This window comes from Lepidochelys kempii, chromosome 14 (assembly GCF_965140265.1).
Source record: "Lepidochelys kempii isolate rLepKem1 chromosome 14, rLepKem1.hap2, whole genome shotgun sequence".
Classification (NCBI taxonomy): domain Eukaryota; kingdom Metazoa; phylum Chordata; order Testudines; family Cheloniidae; genus Lepidochelys; species Lepidochelys kempii.
The window spans coordinates 19,453,448-19,472,158 of record NC_133269.1 but is presented as its reverse complement, the minus strand read 5'-3'; the positions used below and the strand labels follow the sequence as shown (position 1 = coordinate 19,472,158).

The 18,711-nt window shown below is 39.4% G+C and overlaps 2 protein-coding genes across 3 annotated transcripts in view; both read right to left on the bottom strand.

The window, feature by feature from the left end:
* FOXK2 (forkhead box K2) overlaps window positions 1-12,487 on the bottom strand; it is a 64,481-nt gene extending 51,994 nt beyond the window's left edge. The window contains exon 1 of one of the 2 annotated variants that reach the window (XM_073311249.1): window positions 12,030-12,487. In XM_073311249.1, coding sequence (XP_073167350.1) covers window positions 12,030-12,370 — 341 coding nt within the window. In that variant the 5' untranslated portion in view covers window positions 12,371-12,487. Of the gene's footprint in view, window positions 1-3,808; window positions 4,275-12,029 lie in introns of those variants that run through there. The other variant, XM_073311251.1, reaches the window with a different exon arrangement.
* Window positions 12,488-13,167: 680 nt separating this feature from the next.
* The window catches only part of LOC140897955 (uncharacterized), a 35,205-nt gene continuing 29,661 nt past the window's right edge, over window positions 13,168-18,711 (bottom strand). The window contains exon 5 of the mRNA XM_073311262.1: window positions 13,168-13,317. Within this exon, the coding sequence (XP_073167363.1) occupies window positions 13,302-13,317 (16 nt within the window). The 3' untranslated portion in view covers window positions 13,168-13,301. The remainder of the gene's footprint in view (window positions 13,318-18,711) is intronic.

Sequence of the window (18,711 nt, the reverse complement as noted above, 5' to 3'; positions counted from 1 at the left end):
GTAGTCTGTTCCAATAGTTAATCACCTTCATTGCGAAATATTTGTGCCTAATTTGAATGTCTGACTTCAGCTTCCAGATACTGGCTTTTGTTCTGTTTTTTTCTTCTAAATTCAAAAGCCTTTGAGTATCTGGTATTTTCTCTCTGTAAAGGTACTTATACACTGAAATCAAGCGACCTCTCAAAATCTTCTTTTTCATAATTAAATTTTTGGAGCTTTTTAGCCTTACCATGAGAGTATTTTCTCCAGTCCTCAAATCATTTTTGTGGCTCTTTCCTGCATCCTCAGATTATTCAATATCCTTTTAAAAATCTGGACACCAGAACTACACACAATATTCCAGTATAAGTCTCACCTCCCTCCTCCCATTTATTACTCCTGTTTATATATTCAAGGAACAGACCAATCCTCTTTGCAACACTATTGCACTGGAAGCTTAACCACTATGACCCCTATGTCCTTTTCAGAGAGTCACTACTTTCCCAGATACAGTCCCTCAATACGCTGGAATGGCTAGCATTCCATTTCTTATTTCTAGAGTCATAACTTTGAATGTGGTCTGAATGGCTGGTAAACTATGCCCAACCTCAACTGCTGTGTATGACTGTCCTATCCTCAACCTTATTTACCACTCTAACAATCTTTGCATCATCCTCAAATTTTGCCAGCACCAATTTTATATTTAGTTTCAGATCATTGATGAAAAGACTGAAGAGCACTAATCCTGAATCCTGCAGAGCCCCACTAGAAACACTCTCATTCAATGACGATTCCCCACTGATGATTACTTTTTTATATCTGTCAGTTAGCCAGCTCTTAATCCATTTAATATGCACTTTATTGATACTGTAGAAGGCTAATTTTTTAAATAAGAATGTTGTGAGGTACTACATCAAATCCTCACAAAAGTCTTAAATACATTCCATCTACACAGTTACCTTTATCAACCAAATTTGTAATCTCAAAGAATGAAATCATGTCTGTTTAACAAGGTCTGTTTTTCCATAAAACCATGGTGACTAACAAAGTAAAGGATGGGACTATAATTAATCTATTGAATCCCCTCCCCTACTAATGCTTTTTCTTTATTTTGCCTAGGACAGATCTCAGGCTAACAAGCCTATAGTTACTAATGTCACTAATGCCATACTCCTAACGTCAAACTTCACTTTTACAATGCAATATACTAGTTAGAGGGACAAAATTATATTTTTTAAAAATTTCTCACTGTTTTAGTAATATCTCAGTTTATTAAAATGAACACATTTTCATTCTAGTTAACTTCTCATCATTTTTCCAATAAAGTTATGTTTTTTATTCTATGTCTCTGACTCTGCAAACAGATAGGTGAGATGTCCTACTGAAGTCAGTGAGAATACTTTTATGTTTAAAAATTAGCATGTGCTTAACTGATTGCACATTCGAGCATATGTAATTTTTATTTTCTAGTTCTCATGAACTAATAAAATGGTGATATGTTTGTTTCCAACGGTGCTAGAGAAAATAAACAAAATTAAATTCAGTTTAGTTATTCATGAAGACATATCTAATCTTATTTCCCACCCCTCACAGAAACCTAAACTGTGGAACAAACCATACTTGACAGTGCTTCTCTAAGAAGCTTATATACCATTTCCAGTATTGTAGCAAAAAGTACAAAATAGAAGCACATTTAAAAGCTGTGATACAAATAACACAACCAAATGAGAAGAGACTTACAAAGGCTTAACCGTTTGAGCTGAAAAGAATTTTTGAACCTGTCTCTGCTACCTTGGAATGTGAGGTGCTACAAAAAAATCATAATTTCGTATACCTTGCTTTGATGATCTGCTGGGGTTCCCAGAAGTGTGAGGCAGTGTTACCCCTCTCAAGGTCAGTAAGTGAGAGCTTTGGGGCTACTAAGTAATGTGCCATCTTCCTAACACACCAACTTGCCTGCCCGGCCAACAAACTCTTCAGGACTCTGCAAGTCATAGAATCATAGAATATCAGGGTTGGAAGGGACGTCAGAAGGTCATCTAGTCCAACCCCCTGCTCAAAGCAGGACCGATCCCCGACTAAATCATACCAGCCAGGGCTTTGTCAAGCCTGACCTTAAAAATATCTAAGGAAGGAGATTCCACCACCTCCCTAGGTAACGCATTCCAGTGTTTCACCACCCTCCTAGTGAAAAAGTTTTTCCTAATATCCACCCTAAACCTCCCCCACTGCAACTTGAGACCATTACTCCTTGTTCTGTCATCAGCTACCACTGAGAACAGTCTAGATCCATCCTGTTTGGAACCCCCTTTCAGGTAGTTGAAAGCAGCTATCAAATCCCCCCTCATTCTTCTCTTCCGCAGACTAAACAATCCCAGCTCCCTCAGCCTCTCCTCGTAAGTCATGTGTTCCAGTCCCCTAATCATTTTTGTTGCCCTCCGCTGGACGCTTTCCGCCAACTCCTTTAGCACTCTCGGATGCAGCGCATCCGGCCCCATGGACTTGTGCTCATGCAGCTTTTCTAAACAGTTCCGAATCACTTCTTTCTCCACAGAGGGCTGGTCACCTCCTCCCCATGCTGTGCTGCCCAGTGCAGTAGTCTGGGAGCTGACCTTGTTCGTGAAGACAGAGGCAAAAAAAGCATTGAGTACATTAGCTTTTTCCACATCCTCTGTCACTAGGTTGCCTCCCTCATTCAGTAAAGGGCCCACGCTTTCCTTGACTTTCTTCTTGTTGCTAACATACCTGAAGAAACCCTTCTTGTTACTCTTAACATTTCTTGCTAGCTGCAACTCCAGGTGTGATTTGGCCTTCCCGATTTCACTCCTGCATGCCCAAGCAATATTTTTATACTCTTCCCTGGTCATTTGTCCAATCTTCCACTTCTTGTAAGCTTCTTTTTTGTGTTTAAGATTAGCAAGGATTTCACTGTTAAGCCAAGCTGGTCACCTGCCATATTTACTATTCTTTCTACACAAAACCTTACCTAAAAGATAACAATCAGTGAACTCCAATTACCAAGTTCCTCAGAGATGCTTTTCTCTGCAGTGTTCAGCCCCTCCTTACTGTAGCACCCAATAAACCCTAACAAGTGCGCTGTTCCTTTAAAGAAACAGTACATATCAGCTTATTAAGTGGAGCTGCCAAACCCTCCACTTAAATCAAAGCACAGAGTTAGTTTATAGTAAAAGTAAAACAAGTTTGTTAACAAAAGGACATAGGTGTAAGTGACATCAACTAAAAGAAATAAGGATAGAAATGATTACAAACAAAAGTAAAAATACACTTCTGAGGCTATGTCTACACTACCGCTTATGTCGGTCTAATTTAAGTCACTCAGGGGTGTGAATAAGCCACTCCCTGAGCAACATAAGTTACAAACTATTAAAGAGATGATGTGGACAGCGCTGTCAGTGGGGAGCTTCTCCCCCCGATTTAGCTACCACCACTCATTGGGGATGGATGAATTAAGTCAACGGGCAAGCTCTCTCCTGTCAGCTTAGAGATCTTACAACGGTGCAGTTGCAGCTATCTACTGTAGCCATAGCCTGAGACTAAATCACAACTTAAACTAGAATCTTTCGTTCAGTGAAGTTTTTTTCACCACAATCCTTTCAGCATGGCCGGCCTCCTCTTTAGCCATAACCCCAACACACAGAGCTCAAAGTGTATAGTTTATTTGATGACTCAGGTAAAGGATACTACAGGGTTCTTTCCCATTCTTCTTATAGTCCAGTAAACCTTTGAAATAAAAAAGTTTCTCTCTCTTGCTTGGTGTAGATACCATACTGCCTTCTCCCCCACTTCTTAGCTTGATATCTTTGTTTACCTTATATGTAAATATACCTTCACCGTCTCTGCCTGATACCCAGGCTTGTCTGAAAAACAAATATACATTCGTTTGTCTAGGGCAGACTGGTCTTATGCACTGCTTGTCAAACACATTTTAAGGATTTAATTTCAGCACACATTTATGAATTTTTGCACGCACCCCATACATATACCATGCAATGATTTCTGAGACCAGCATATTACAATTTGTATAGGTTACCTTACATGACACCTGTTAAGACACAGATTATGACAACAGTATGTTAGGGTTAGTGAGTATGTCAGGCCTTCCAAGAGTTGCCGACAGAATAGTGAACCACCAATGGGTCTGTGCCACACCCACCTATCAAACCCCAATCATTCCAAAACAGGAAGGAAATCTCAACTAAGGAATATGACATTCATTTCCAATACCATCCAACAAGGAATAGTTGCAGAATTAACAAGTCGTCCCCCCCCCCAAGCTATAACTAGGTTAAAAAGCTCCTCAGCGGCAGATCACCACTGTAAACAACTGTCATTACATTTCAACTTTGCACAGTCAAAATAAGTGAGGCAGTTGATAAAAAGGCACCTTCTCAAAAACTTAGCATGAAATTTCATGGGAGATGTCAGTTAGTTATTACACTTAGTCCACTAAAAACTCATTAGATGTAGTAGAAGAGATGACTCAGATTACTGCATGACCTAAAGGTTGAAGCTTTTTTCAAAACGTATGCCCTTTGATTTTCTAAAATTTATACACTTTTAGACAAGAAAGTTAAGATTAGAATTTCTTGAAGACATTCTTGTATTTTTCAATATATGTAGCAGAAGCACAAGACAACTGGACTTTCATACTTTGACTGGTCTAGTATTGGTATAGATATGAGGAAAAAAATATTTGTATTGTGCACAACACAATTAACACTTCTCAGAAGTACAGGATATGATACAATATGATATTATTTCACAGGAGAGGACAATTTTCTAAAATACAACCTTGATTCAGGCTTAAAACTTACATGGCATGTCCTAATTACTTTGACATCTTTGGGTTGTGATATATTATGTACAACTGTTCCTAATTGGCCATAACTATTCTCCTGATGAGGCATGGCATAACGCAACAATACAATATTACTCCATTTTGGAAGGGAGGGTGGAAGATACCACAGTGATTATTTTCCTATTTTCCTCTTAAATTCCCCATATTAATCTAGTAGCAACAGAAATATAATGCACAACAGTTTGTTACTCTTCTCCCTTATTTCCAAAAACAAAAAAACCTCCAACACATTATGGTTCAATTTCAAAAGAGACACATTGTAGGAAATCATCATATTTACTATATGCATGTATTACGCTGAAAATGCAATTGTGAAGTAGGGATTTCAAAAGCATTCTTGTATTTCTACAGTATGTTGGTCAATTCTGAAAGGCAATGGGTATTTTTCAGGCTTTATAAAACTGATATAAGATGTCTTCCATTTGTCTTGTAACATTTACGGCTTCTAAAGCAAAAGAACATCCCTCTTCTCTCACATGATTAGAATCATAATAGTGGGACAGAAAAACTACCAATTCTTGAATGTATTTCCTGGTTTCTACTAATTCATGTAACAATACAAAGAATACATTTCCTCTTATAATTAACTGAGGTGTATGGTCATGAGTAAGCTTACTACAAAAGGCAGTAAAATTCTCCTATGTGAAATCATTTTACAGAGAAATACTGAGAGCGCTATCACATCATGGATATAAGGCACCATAAACAGATTTACGTACACAGAAAGTATAACATTGTATTAGTCTGACTGCATACTGCACTCCATACCAACAGATTAGTATCTGAATATTTATATTACTGTAAAACTTTGAACAGATACTCAAATTGATAATCTCAGTGTTGAATTGTGAAATTTTGTCTTTTGCATATTGCAAAAGACAACTGCTACATAAAAAAGACTTTATATAAATATCACATTCATTGCAGTCTCATTTCAAATAGCATGTGCTCTACCTTTACTCACAACACATTCTTTTGCACCTTAATCGGTTAATGATCAGCGCAGTGCGGCTTCACTGTGCTTGATGTCCGAGATTCTACTTCTGCTACACACAAGTTTAAAGTAGCCACAAACTCCAATTAAATATATTCCCAATTAACATTAGTCATTTTTGTCAATAGACAACACATTACCCATTCTAGAAAATAAACTAAAAAATTCTGAAGTCTGATTCATAGGCCACAGCCAAAACTCTCACTTTTCTTAATATTATACTTAAAATTATTAAACAGATAAATTAGTGGTCATCTGTATGAAATTCTCAGCCACCCCATCAAACCCCCAAATGCACCTCAACCACAGGCTTCAACAATATTTCAACTTTGAGTACCTTTCAGACAATTTTATCTAGGGAAGCGGTGTCAAAAACCCTGTCCGTATGTCAAATACAGCTTGCTTGAGGTATTTATCTAGTTGCTGTGACACTCTTATTTTTTATAAAAAGTTCATGTTCTAAAAAAACTAAGTATTCACTTCTTATATTCCTCAAGAAAGCCTTTAAAACATGAACTGAACATATGACAAGAAAACTAGAAGAATCGTCTTCTGAATCTGCAGACAGTGGCCATCAACGCCAGGAGAGCGAGGTTACCCTCCCATTCATCTCAACTGTTACCTGAATCCTGGTGACACTTTTCACCTCGCATGTGTGCAATTATGAACCTAATTTACACAATAACTGGACTTGGGCACATAAATCAAGCAATTGTATCCACTAGTGTCCAAATAAACAAAGGGCACTGAAATAGTGTTGGCTTTGGTGTGCCTCATATTTTTTTTCCTAATTAACTGATAGTGAAATTACTGTTATTTTCAGCAAGTAAAAGTTCAGTTCGTGTATACAGCCTTATTCTTTGTACAGAACCTCTTAGTTTTTATACATGGGAGAGATGCTGTAATTTAATGGCACTAATAGAGCCCCACCTCTGTAGACCTGGACAACATACCATAACTAAAAAGTGTAACTTAGTCCTCTCCACAGAATAAGTGAGACTCTGGTATATAAATATTTTAACATTTGTAATTTTCAGAGTGGTGCGAGTTTGTGGGGGGGGTTCTATTTCACAGCTAGAAGAGGAGACTGAGTTACGTGGTGTGCCAAATATCTGTACTTGTCCAAAAAGAAAAGGGAGTACTTGTGGCACCTTAGAGACTAACCAATTTATCTGAGCATAAGCTTTCGTGAGCTACAGCTCACTTCATCGGATGCATTCAGTGGAAATGAATGCATCCGATGAAGTGAGCTGTAGCTCACGAAAGCTTATGCTCAGATAAATTGGTTAGTCTCTAAGGTGCCACAAGTACTCCTTTTTCTTTTTGCGAATACAGACTAACACGGCTGCTACTCTGAAACCTGTACTTGTCCAGTGAGTTGGAAGTATTATATGCTTTGCTACATTATTTTCATACTACTATTTTGCATACTAAATAGTATTTTTTATTACTTCATTTTTAGGATACCAAAACCCATCAGTAATCCTTGATATACAAGTCTATGGTTTAATCAAAATACACTAATACCAGATGTGTTGTATTAGGACACTTAAGGCCAAAGTTTCAGGTACCTTCAAGCACTCAAGTGTGCATTACTGCCTGTCTAAAAAATAATTCCTAACTAGTGACAGCAGTATGAAAAAAATACTATAAAAACTTAACAGCATTGTTACCAACTGCTTCTACTCCCAGCAAAAAAGATAATTTTCATTCTTCAAATAAACTGCTAAAATGCTGTAATGTACTTTGAGCTCCTATTGACCAGCTGACAGAAGGACTGAACTTGTGGCTCCTTCAAAACAGTGATTCTTACAAGTATAACTACTGATTTTACTTCATTAAGACATGCAGCAGCTATTACATCACACTTATTTTCAATATCCTAGATGTGCTGTAGTTGTCCTCATCTGATAAAAAAAATTTGTACCGCACTATGGTGAAATCTACACCCTTGTCAGGTGAAAGAGGTTTATGGTTATAGGTTTACCTTCTATTTCTGCTCAACATGGGAGAAAAATATATGTAATACATTCTGTACTTTAAAATTCAATTCTCCAATTTCATTACTATTTATTGGCCCAATCCAATTTCCAATGAACCCAGTGGAAGTTCTGACACAAACTTCAACTGGAGCCAATTTAGAAACTATTTAATAAAAAAAGTCAAACTGTGCGTCTTTCAAAGGTAATTACAACAGGTTTTACTTAAAGCTATGCAAACTCAAGTAGTTTAACAGGTTTCTGAACACTTTATGTCATGCTTCAGAATGCTTATACTGAGCGAAGCGCTATTTATTGTTGAGTGTAAAATTGCTACTAATTTTTTCCCCATTTTGTTCATCTAGCAAAGTGACATGCAGTTAGCATATATGCAAATCTGTTAGGCCTAGGAACAAAAACCACACTGCTCCCATTAATAGTGCCTCCTGACTGAAAAGACATTTACATTGTGATTGAAAGTTTCAGAGAAGTATAATCAAAACAAAGTTGCAGTGACTAAGACAGTCAACTAATCAACAGTAATTAAACATTACATGGTGTTCATCTTTGTACCACTCTTTATTATTGAAACAAATATGCCACTTTGTTTACCAAACTGTCAAAGCTTCCCTTTTCCCAGATTCTTAAGGTATGTATTCTGCAGGAGACTGACAAATTTTATTTCAGTTCCCCACTTCCAGGAACAGGTAGGACTGTAACATTAAAATGTTAATTATATCATGTTCAAATATTAATTGGACTGAAGTCAGAGGCTATGAACCTTGTAATTTTAGATGCTCAGCTGGGACAGTAACAAAAATTAGACATTTCAATTATTTTTTCAAGAGTAGATGGGTTTGTGGTATTTAGTTTTTGTTTTAAGTTTAATTGTTTGCATTACCACTGAGAAATTGGGAACGCTTTTCTTTCATCTTTACTAATTGTGCCCTTTACCATCAGGACACCAATTTCCCTGGCCTTTTACTAGAATTTGAAACTACCCTGGATTTTTGTTTACTTCCCTGTTACTGCACAAGCACTTAGATCAAAACTGCTCTGGGAATAAGGTTGCTGAGTTATCTACTGCAATTGGTTGAACACACACAACGTGTTCAGATCCTACAAAAACAGTGGCCATTAACAGCAAAAACAACAAACAAAAAAACCCACACGTATATTCAGGAGATTATCCCATAGCATCCCAAAGCTTAATTCCAGAAGACATTCATATTCAGGTGTAACAGTTTAAATACAAGTAAACTTCCAGGCCTTAACTAGTGGAATACCACTTTGGTGTAAAAGTTTACAGCAGTATTTTTTATCTTTATGAAATACATATCATACATCTACAAATATTCTTTATAACAATGGAAATGTAGGATTAGTCTCCAGCCTCTTAATCAGGTTGAGACATATTAAAAAATTGAAACAAACGAGGGGACAAGCAGGTTTCAGATTTGCTTAAAGCATATTTGCCACTGGACAATTTTTAAAACTACAATTTTATCACAAGCCAGGAATATTGCGGGCAATTTACTAGATTTTTTTTTCTTCTTTTTAAGTCTGAGTAATCACCTGGGCCATAGGTAGGAAGATATGAAACTTGCATCACTCACTTTGAAATTATAATATATTTTTGAATTAAAATACATAACTTGCTATTTAATATATTTAGCTCACCTGGACTCAAAGTAGTTTTATTTTTACTTAAATCTTTGCAGATAACATTCAATGTGTCAGTTTAAATCCACAGTGAAATTCAAGGACATGGCTTCAATGAATAACATTAGTCATCAACATTTCATAGTAATTACTTGGTATAAGTAATTGATGTCTGCTTTAGATTTGCCTAAGCACTGCTGCAAAAGAACTTTGCTAAACTTAGAAAGCTACAAATATGCTATACATTTTTTGAAGGCTTAACTTCCACACAAGTGGGCTTTTAAATATTTCAGCAATGATACAGATCATAAGCCATCCAAAAGCATTCAGCAGAAAGCAGATCTCGTTCAACAGCCTACTGGTGACATTATCAATTTTGCCTGCTCTTACAGTTTTAAAAAAGTTATCCTCACATCTCTCAAAGAAATCACAATCTACTTAGCGTACAATGTTGTTCTACAATTTCTGATAATGACTGCAAGTGTGCTACCCTGTTCACCAGGCTCAACTTAATTACATTCTGTAGCCAGGAAATATTACTTTAACTTTCAAGCTTTCAAGTTAGTTAATGTTAAAAGTGTACAGTCCAAATAATCATGCAATCATTTGCTGCAATCACTTTCAAATACTAAATTTACTTAACTCCGCCTATGCTCATAAGATAATTTAACCTTATATAAAAATTTCCCTCTGTTTACTATGCAAAATTTTGTGATGTGTGTAAAAATTACCCTGAACACAAGTTAACATTTTCTGCCCCCATTAGAATTATGTGGCAAATTACAGACTTAAAAGGATTAAAGCAAAATACAATTCAAGACCCACACTGATAACGTAACAGGAGAAGCACACAGTGACTGTAATGTGTTTTGCTTCTGATGACCTTCGGTTTTTAGTGGAAATTTGCTACCAGATTAAGTTGCTCAAATTAATTTTAAATCTGTTTGCAGTACATCATATACCAATTTAAAGACTTGTTTAAAATTAAATACACAGATTTAAAAAAATAGTGCGTTCTTGCTCCTGTATTTAACAAATATCCTGAGATAAAAATATTTTAAAAGCCAGTTATAAAGAAAAGAAAAAACAGATTAGCCATATGACAGACATGCTTATTACAATAGGAAAAAAAAGCAAAAATAGAAGTTATAGTTGTTAAAGGTCAAACAAGTCATCCAACTGCATTTATGATTATACAACACTACACACACAGCTCCTTAACAAGCCCTTTCAGAATTATAGCATTTCCTAGAAAGCACAGGTTTAAGATAAGTATGATTTTTATAGGTGAATTGCTTAAACTGCATAAAAACATCTAAATAGCAAAGCCACACTCTCATTCTCCAAAATAAAGTTAAAAACCTGCGCGGTAACAAGATTCTGTCAGTGACAGCATGCTTCCTGTGAAACACACCCCTAAAACATTTTACAACTACTCTTCCGGAAATAATGAAAAACAACATTTTCATATATTTTAGTTAAGATACGCTATGTTTTTGAAATATTTTGGATGCACAGACTGTGATAAACACCTCACTTTTCCCACATAATTCTTCAAAGGATGGAATGTATATTTGTAGTTCAGTGCACCCTTAAAAATACCAGGCCTCACACACTTCACCAGAAAAATATTCTGCAGAAACGATTTGCTAAAAGTGAAGGAATATATTGTTTGCAAACTCTCTTCATTGTTAAATTACCTAAAGAACTACATGTTAAAATTCTGAGTATGAATATTTTAAACATAATTCAATTTAGCTAACCACAAATATAAAACTAGTCTTAAAACTACACAGAAGATGCAGAAAATACAACAAAAACTTATTAAAACAGTACAAATGGGACCACAAAATTTGCTTAGTGCTGATCTGAAATCCCAGATACATGGATAAACACGTAACTTGTGTTCTCCTTTGCAACACACAAACAATACGCAAGAGTGTATTCAATTCTGTTTACCAACAGTAATAGCTCCAAGCAGTGGTGCAGGCTAGTTTATACCCACAAGGCACTATTATTGCACACTTATGTGCGAGAGAAGCAGAGGGAAAAGGGTTATTAGTGGCCAAAAGACAGCCCTAATGCTCCTGTAATTTTATGCTTGCCACCTGTATCTAACAGGCCAACCCAAAGGAAGAGGAATGTTGGTGGAATGGACACAGATCAGGGGCACCAGCCGGGGCACCCCGCATGGGGGACAAGGAAGCAAGGACCCACCGCAAAGCCCGTTCACGGGGATGACTGCAACGAGCCCTGCAGGGCTGGCTGTCGATGGGATGCTCTGGGGGACGTACCGATGGGGTTCATGATGCGTGGCCCCTGCACCGAAAGGACTCCCTGCCTGTCATGCACCATGTGCCAGCAAAATGGAAACGGGGCAGCCGGCGTGCGGAGGCAGCACCACCCGCCCTCCAGCAGGGGGTCCCCGGAGAGGCAGGGGCAGCGCTCCCGAGCGATGGGGATGGCTCGCTCCCCGGGGCGGCCAGGCCGGCCCAGAGGATGTTGGGCTGCAGCCGGCCCGCTCCCCCGTACTCACACTCGGGGCAGCTGCAGCGGGGGCGCCCCCCGCCTCTGGAACACGCCGTCCACGAAGACCCCGTTCTTGCCAAGGCAGCGCAGGTAGAAGTCCCCACCACCGGCGGCGGCGTCCCCCTGAGGCGGCGGCGGCCCGTCCGCCCCGGCCGGTGGCGGCGGGGGGGCAGCGGTGAAGATCTCTAGGTGGCGCCGGGAGATGAAGCTGGAGTGGCCCATGCTCACGTCCACCGAGCCCTGCGACGAGTTGCGGCCGATGGTCACCGAGCGCTTCTTCATCAGGTACTCGAACTCACGGCCCTCCAGCCGGGCCACGGCCGCCGCCGCCGCCGCCGCCGCCGCCATCTTAGCGAGCGAGCGAACGGGCCGCCCTCCCTGCGCCCCTCCGCCCGCACCGGCGCCGCAGCCGCCGCCAGACACTGAGCAGGGAAGGGGACGCCGCTCAACCCAACCTGACGCAGTCCGCCGCTCGCTGATGGACGGCCCGGCCCGGCCAATACACGGCCCGCACGCCCATGGGGCTATGCCGCACCGGCCAATGGCAAGAGGCGCTAGGGCCAGCGCAGCTCAACAAGTTAGTGTGGTAGCCCCAAGAATAAGGTACACACCCGGACGTCAGGAAAATGCGGAGCGGAGCGCAGCGCGTGGAAGGAGCGGGAGCGGCTCCGCGAGGCGCCTGCGCTGCCAGCTCCAGCCACGCTGAAAGCAACGGCGAAGCGCTCGCTAGGGAAGACAAGGGCCAGCCTTAGCCGAGGCTGCAGCAGGGGCAAGGGAGGCACAAGTAGGCCAGTCCCGAGCCGCCCAGGGGCGGGGCGAGACAGTCCAGCGCACAGCCCCCTCTCCCCCGCAGGGAAAGGGCACTGTGCCCGCTGGCCTCCTACCCTCAAACCTTTCTCCTTAAGGCAACGGGACAAGTGCTTCAGCCCCGCAGTGACAACTCACACTCGATGCCCATGAGGCATAGGGACACGCTAACCTGTCCCTTAAAAGGGGACTGCTGTCACCGGCCATGCTTCCAAAGGGATGTATTTCTCCCAGCCACCATCCTGGGTTGAGCTCCAGTCTGATGGGGGGGGGGGGGGGGGGGAGGAGGAGGAGGAGTTGTATAGTCCCACACCACCCTGGGCAACTGACTAGGGCTACACCATCATTAAGCAGGCATCACCAGTCTTTTAGTACAAAAGAGCAGCCAGTCCAAAAGAAATAGCATCTTTCAACAGGTTTTGAGGCCCTGTTCCCCCTTCCATGGATGCTTTCACAAACAGGATGTTCTTTTTCACCACCGAACACCACTAAAAGGAAATAAAACAACAAGAATAGAAATACCTAAGCTTCTGTGCACCAAGGTAATGATTCAAGCACAAGACTCGTGCTTTCCCCCCCCACACACATTGAGCCTGCTTACCCCCCACCCCAGCCCCCACACACATTCAGGCTGCTACCAAGAACTACTTACATTAAATCAAGCTTTTCAATTTCTGAAGACAAACTATCTTGTATTGTACAATACATACACCACCATGAACAGAAAGCCTGTCTTTACCATAAGATATGAGGTGATGCCAGCTGCACCTCCTAATATCTCCCAACAGTTGAAGGGCAGGATGGATCAGAGCAGGCCTAACAATATGACTCCTCCCTCAGCACACAGGAGATTTTGCTGTTAGTTCCAGAGGAAGCTAAGTCGGGTGTGAAAGAGACTAACTTTCCCACGTGCATCCTCACACTCAGGCCACGGTTTTGCCTGTAGTCTGTTTCATAAAGGAGTTACTTCCATTTTTTAAAAATTGTACTGAGAGCTCTGCTGTATCTTTAAGTATGTCAGAAGGATGCAAGTTTCTCCTACATATGTTACCATCATCTCTTTCCCATCTATATTTACAATGCAGATGTCAGATAAAACATGACATTCGCTAAGGATTGTTCATGGTTTTAATATATTAGGAGGAAGGGCCAGAAGTATAACCATATGAAAATATTAAGGCAGGCCCTCGCTAACTGCATTCAATACTTCAAATGTTAAACTTCTCTTGAAACACTTGCACTTACAGAATGCTTTACATACTCAAAGCCCATACAAACATTTGCAAATTAGTTCTATTCAACTATAATTAAAACACTGATCAGGACATTTTCTTGGTAAGAATACACACAGTGAGAAGGTAGATGCTGTAGCTGGTAGAAGGGGAAGATGTGAAGTTCAAAGAAGGAAATGAAGAGAAGTGTGTTGGACAGGTAATGAATATCTTAATTATTGATTTTCCTACTTTTTAGGGTTTGTGTTATTGGAACTGCCAGCTGAAAAAGCAATTTTGGTAAGGGAATGTAATTTAAATGTTGTACAAATTTAAGACACATGTAGCTACATTTAAACAATGCAAATAGGTGCATTGTCTTTGCCTTCAAAAGAACAAGATCTGTGTACTTAAAGTCTGAATTGGGACTTTAGATAACAGAGCTATACATTGCTTAGCTTCTATCATTAACAGCATAATGTTGCACACTGATGAGAAAGCCTATTTATATTTATACACGGATATAATCCCCACGAACGCTTCAACAGAAGATCCTAAAAGTCCTCAAGAGATTTTTGTTTGGCTGTTGGATGACATCCAGATATTGATGAAATAGTGGCTAACAGTCATTTTATTTCCAAACAGAATGTTTGAAAATATTAGATATTTAAGCAATCTGTCAAGGTGTTTAGAGACACAGGTATGCTTCTACTACAGAACTTAAAATACATTTGGAAATATATTTTTTCATGCTCTAACCAAAACACAATTCACTTATTAAAAGGCATAGCCGATATATAGTCCAAAACTTGAAGTCTTGAGCTAAAGTTTTTTTTAAGTTTAAATTAACAGGTATTTAACTGTAAAAGTGGATACTAAGAATATATGTTAACTAACATGCTTAAAAAAATCACATTACATACTATGTGCAAAGTAATGTCAAGCCAATGTTCTGTGATCTTAGGAACAAATTCACTGCTAGTGTAGGCAGGTGCTACACCTTTCAAGCCAGTGGAGTTGCCTGCTTACATCAGCAGTGAATGAGGTCGTAGACACTCACATATTTGTTACTCTGATGTTCACAGAGATGTGTGCATTACCAGTTCCAAATTAAAAAAAAAAGTCAGGCATACAGTAATATATTGCAGTGGGTTAGGATTAAGCTCTTTTGATTAATCTTGCACATATTTGGGGATTTAAGGACAGATTTTCTCCTCCATCAAGATATGCTAAGTACAGACAAAGCAGGGGCTTCAAGGAGGCAGTTATGACTTCTGATTCTCAACCTGCCCCACCACTGGCTCTAATGTAAATTAGAGCAGCCTAGGGGATGCTCTAGTTTACAATAGCTGGCTATGGTCCTTAATGTAATACCAGCTAAAAGTTGCCATAAAGGAGCTCCACCTCCTCCACACCACACCACCTACACCCAGGGATGGAGGGAAGAGGAAGGTTGGAATAGGAGCCAGGTAAATTCCCAACTGGCCAGCTGCAGACAGGTCATTTTGCATTGCTCTTATACCTGTACCTTCCATCTATTAATGCTAATTTAATAGTGGATAGCAGTCACAAATTAAAACTGTTAAGAAAGAACATTAAAAAGCAGTTAGTACTCACATTGTGGAAAATATAAAAATATACAAACTGAACTAAGTTTTTTTTCCTTTGCATGAAGACTCTACAGAAAAATTATTTAAATATCAACCACTAAATTAGAATATAGATTACTAAATGCAATCATAAATTCTCTTTTGAAATGTCCTGTAGCTAGTATGCTACTCTGCAAAAGATTATACACAACATTCAGGAGAAAGTCATTTTACTGATGTATTAGTAACAGCTATTTTAATGAGGTGACAGGAGGAATTTTTCTGCCAGTGCTTTCGTCACTGAGTAAAAAATTCATCCCCCTTCTCTGTAGGGAAAGAGGGACCCATGACAACAGGACTCCCATTTGTGGTTCTGCATTCTGTTCCACAAACGGGACAAAGAAGCTGGACACAATGGAGCCACACCCTCTGCACAGAGCTCAGCAGTTCTGTGCTTGGTGTCTGTATCGGTGGGGCCAAAAGATCCATCACTGCATATATTCTCTTGTCCGTAGGGGGTCTACATAAGGGACCTCAAATTATTCCACAGCTGCTTCACAATCGGGGTGGAGGAGAGGGGGATTCATCTGCCCAATGCTCATCCTGGCTATTTAGGCCAGGATCTGGGCTGTAGATATATAGAAGCTAATCTTTTGAGAGGGCTGAGCATGTGTGACTCCCACTGAAGGCAACTGGAATTGTGGGCAAATGGCACCTCACTGGCCTGGGCCTGATTTGCAAAGCAGCTGAATGTTGTCTAATCCACTCTGACATATTATAGCAGCACCTGTTAGCATCATTGTAATTAAGGATCTGTCAGCAATTCCGTTAAAGAGCCCTATTTTCAGTGTTTATCACTCAACCTTAAAATGAACTAACTGATACTTGGTATATAAGGTCTCATCCAAGAAGAGACACACTATCTATTTTTAAATTAAAATAATTCTGATTTTTTTTCAGTATCTTGTTTTATACTCAACACACAATGGGTATGATTTACAATATATTTTCATAGACAGTTGGTATTATCGATAACACTCCAAGCCTGTATTACTAAGACAGGAAAAAATAATTTTAAGAAAAGCTCGAGGATTTCTCTCATGCATTCTTACAGTAGGTATGCACCCTATTTATAGATAAAGTATCATTTTCTAGAAATACATATTTCCACTGACATGACAGAATGGGTTACAGACAGCCCAATTGATCTGTCCATTAAGAGTCCCTAAAAGTACACATTGGCAACTGACGTTAACAGCTCCCCAAACCATAATGATCTATCAATAATCCCTGTGTTTCAGAAGTCTCTCATATAATTCCATTGAGATTGTTTTTATTCACAAAAAACATTGACATATAAACCCACATAAATAACATTATGGATCCGATTTAATACAACAATATATTTCAAATTCAGAAGTTGCACTCTATCCTTAAATTATACTATTTCACAGTTCTCAGTTTCACAGTTTACAAAATAGAAAACATTTACACTGGCCTCTTGTAGAATGGGGGTGAGCTGAAGAGAAACTTGATGATTCTTAAATTATTTGAGTTTTTCCCTGAGGAACACACACATTTTCCTCTGCTTATCATCTTGCAAGGCCATTATGAGGAGTAATAACAGCTCCCCAACACAGGCCCCAGTCCTGCTGAGAGTTATGGACACGTTTCATTTTAAGTGTGCGAGTGATCCCATTAACTAATGGAACTACTCTCATGCTTACTTGTTTAAGTCTTTGCAGGACTGAGGCCATAGTCTAATGGTTTGCTTTGCAAATGGCAGATTTTAGTGAAAGGCAAGATTTTTAAAGTTAAAATTATGGGTGTAATTCTAAACAAATCTATAAAAAAATCCAACGGGGTGAGGTCTGGTATGGAAATCTCTCCTTTAATAGAAAAAAATTGCCATTTGCACACTTAAACATCTATATGTTGTTGCAAAGACTTGATATCCAGCAAAATCAAAAAATGTCATCCCAGAATATTTTTATTTTCAAGAAATTAATTTTACAGAACTTTAGAAAAATAGCACTTTTCTCTGAAGGCAGGAATTTTAGCCTTCACAATACAGATTTTAACTATCTTAAAAAACAGAACAAAAATCTAAAATCAAAAGGTGTGATAATATTTAGGCAGTGTTTAAAGTAATTTAAAAGACACAAATAAACATGTCTCCTTCCTCTAGTTTGCTTGCATACTCAGTTTCAATTTGTTTTTGGTTCTTTTTGGCAGGGGTTTTTAAACCAGACCCTCTAATCTGCATCATGCTTCTGTACTAATCTACTTGGTGTTGAAACCACAACATAGGTGGGAAAAAATTTAAAATAAATTCCAAAAATATATATGTCATTAGTTATTAAAAAAAGATCAAAACTAATCAGCTGTCCTTGATATGTAAATGCTAATTATCATCACTAAACATTTAAAGCGAAGTAATATATGATACCGCTGAGAATAAGGACAAGTCAGGTTTTCTCTGCTGTAGTTTATAACCCTAGGTTAGCTATAGTCCAGCAAACTGAGAAATCCACGCCAGTTATTTTATCCAACACAAATGTCTGCAGTTGGTTTACAAACCATGTTACCCAGCATGCTCTAGGTCCCAAGCTGCTTATGGAGGTTGCAACGTGCGGAGCAATAATCTCTGATTAACCAAAACCATGTAGTATGGGAACAGCGAATAAGATGTATGGAGATGTCTGCTTCATCAGTAGGGTACAAGCTGAACCCCTGCCCCTTCAAACTGCACTTTATGCCACCCTGCTGGGAGAAATTTGCAAGCTTTGAAGCTGCAGGGAGACATGTGCTTTCTAGATGACATCATCAGCAATGTCTGGGCAGTGACCTAGGCAGTGTGTGTTTGTAAACAGTGAGAAGGGCCCTGGGGGTGGGGCAGGCAGAACAATCACCACCTGAGCATACACTAGACAGTTATGTCAATGAAACTGCCTGCAGTTGCCCAAGAGACTGTTTGGGAGGCAATAGTATGTGTTTTTAGAGATTACAACAGTTTCTAATGCAAGAAACCATGTGATGCAGCAGAGCCAAGGGCAGCTGAAAGGGACACTGTCAACTTGAA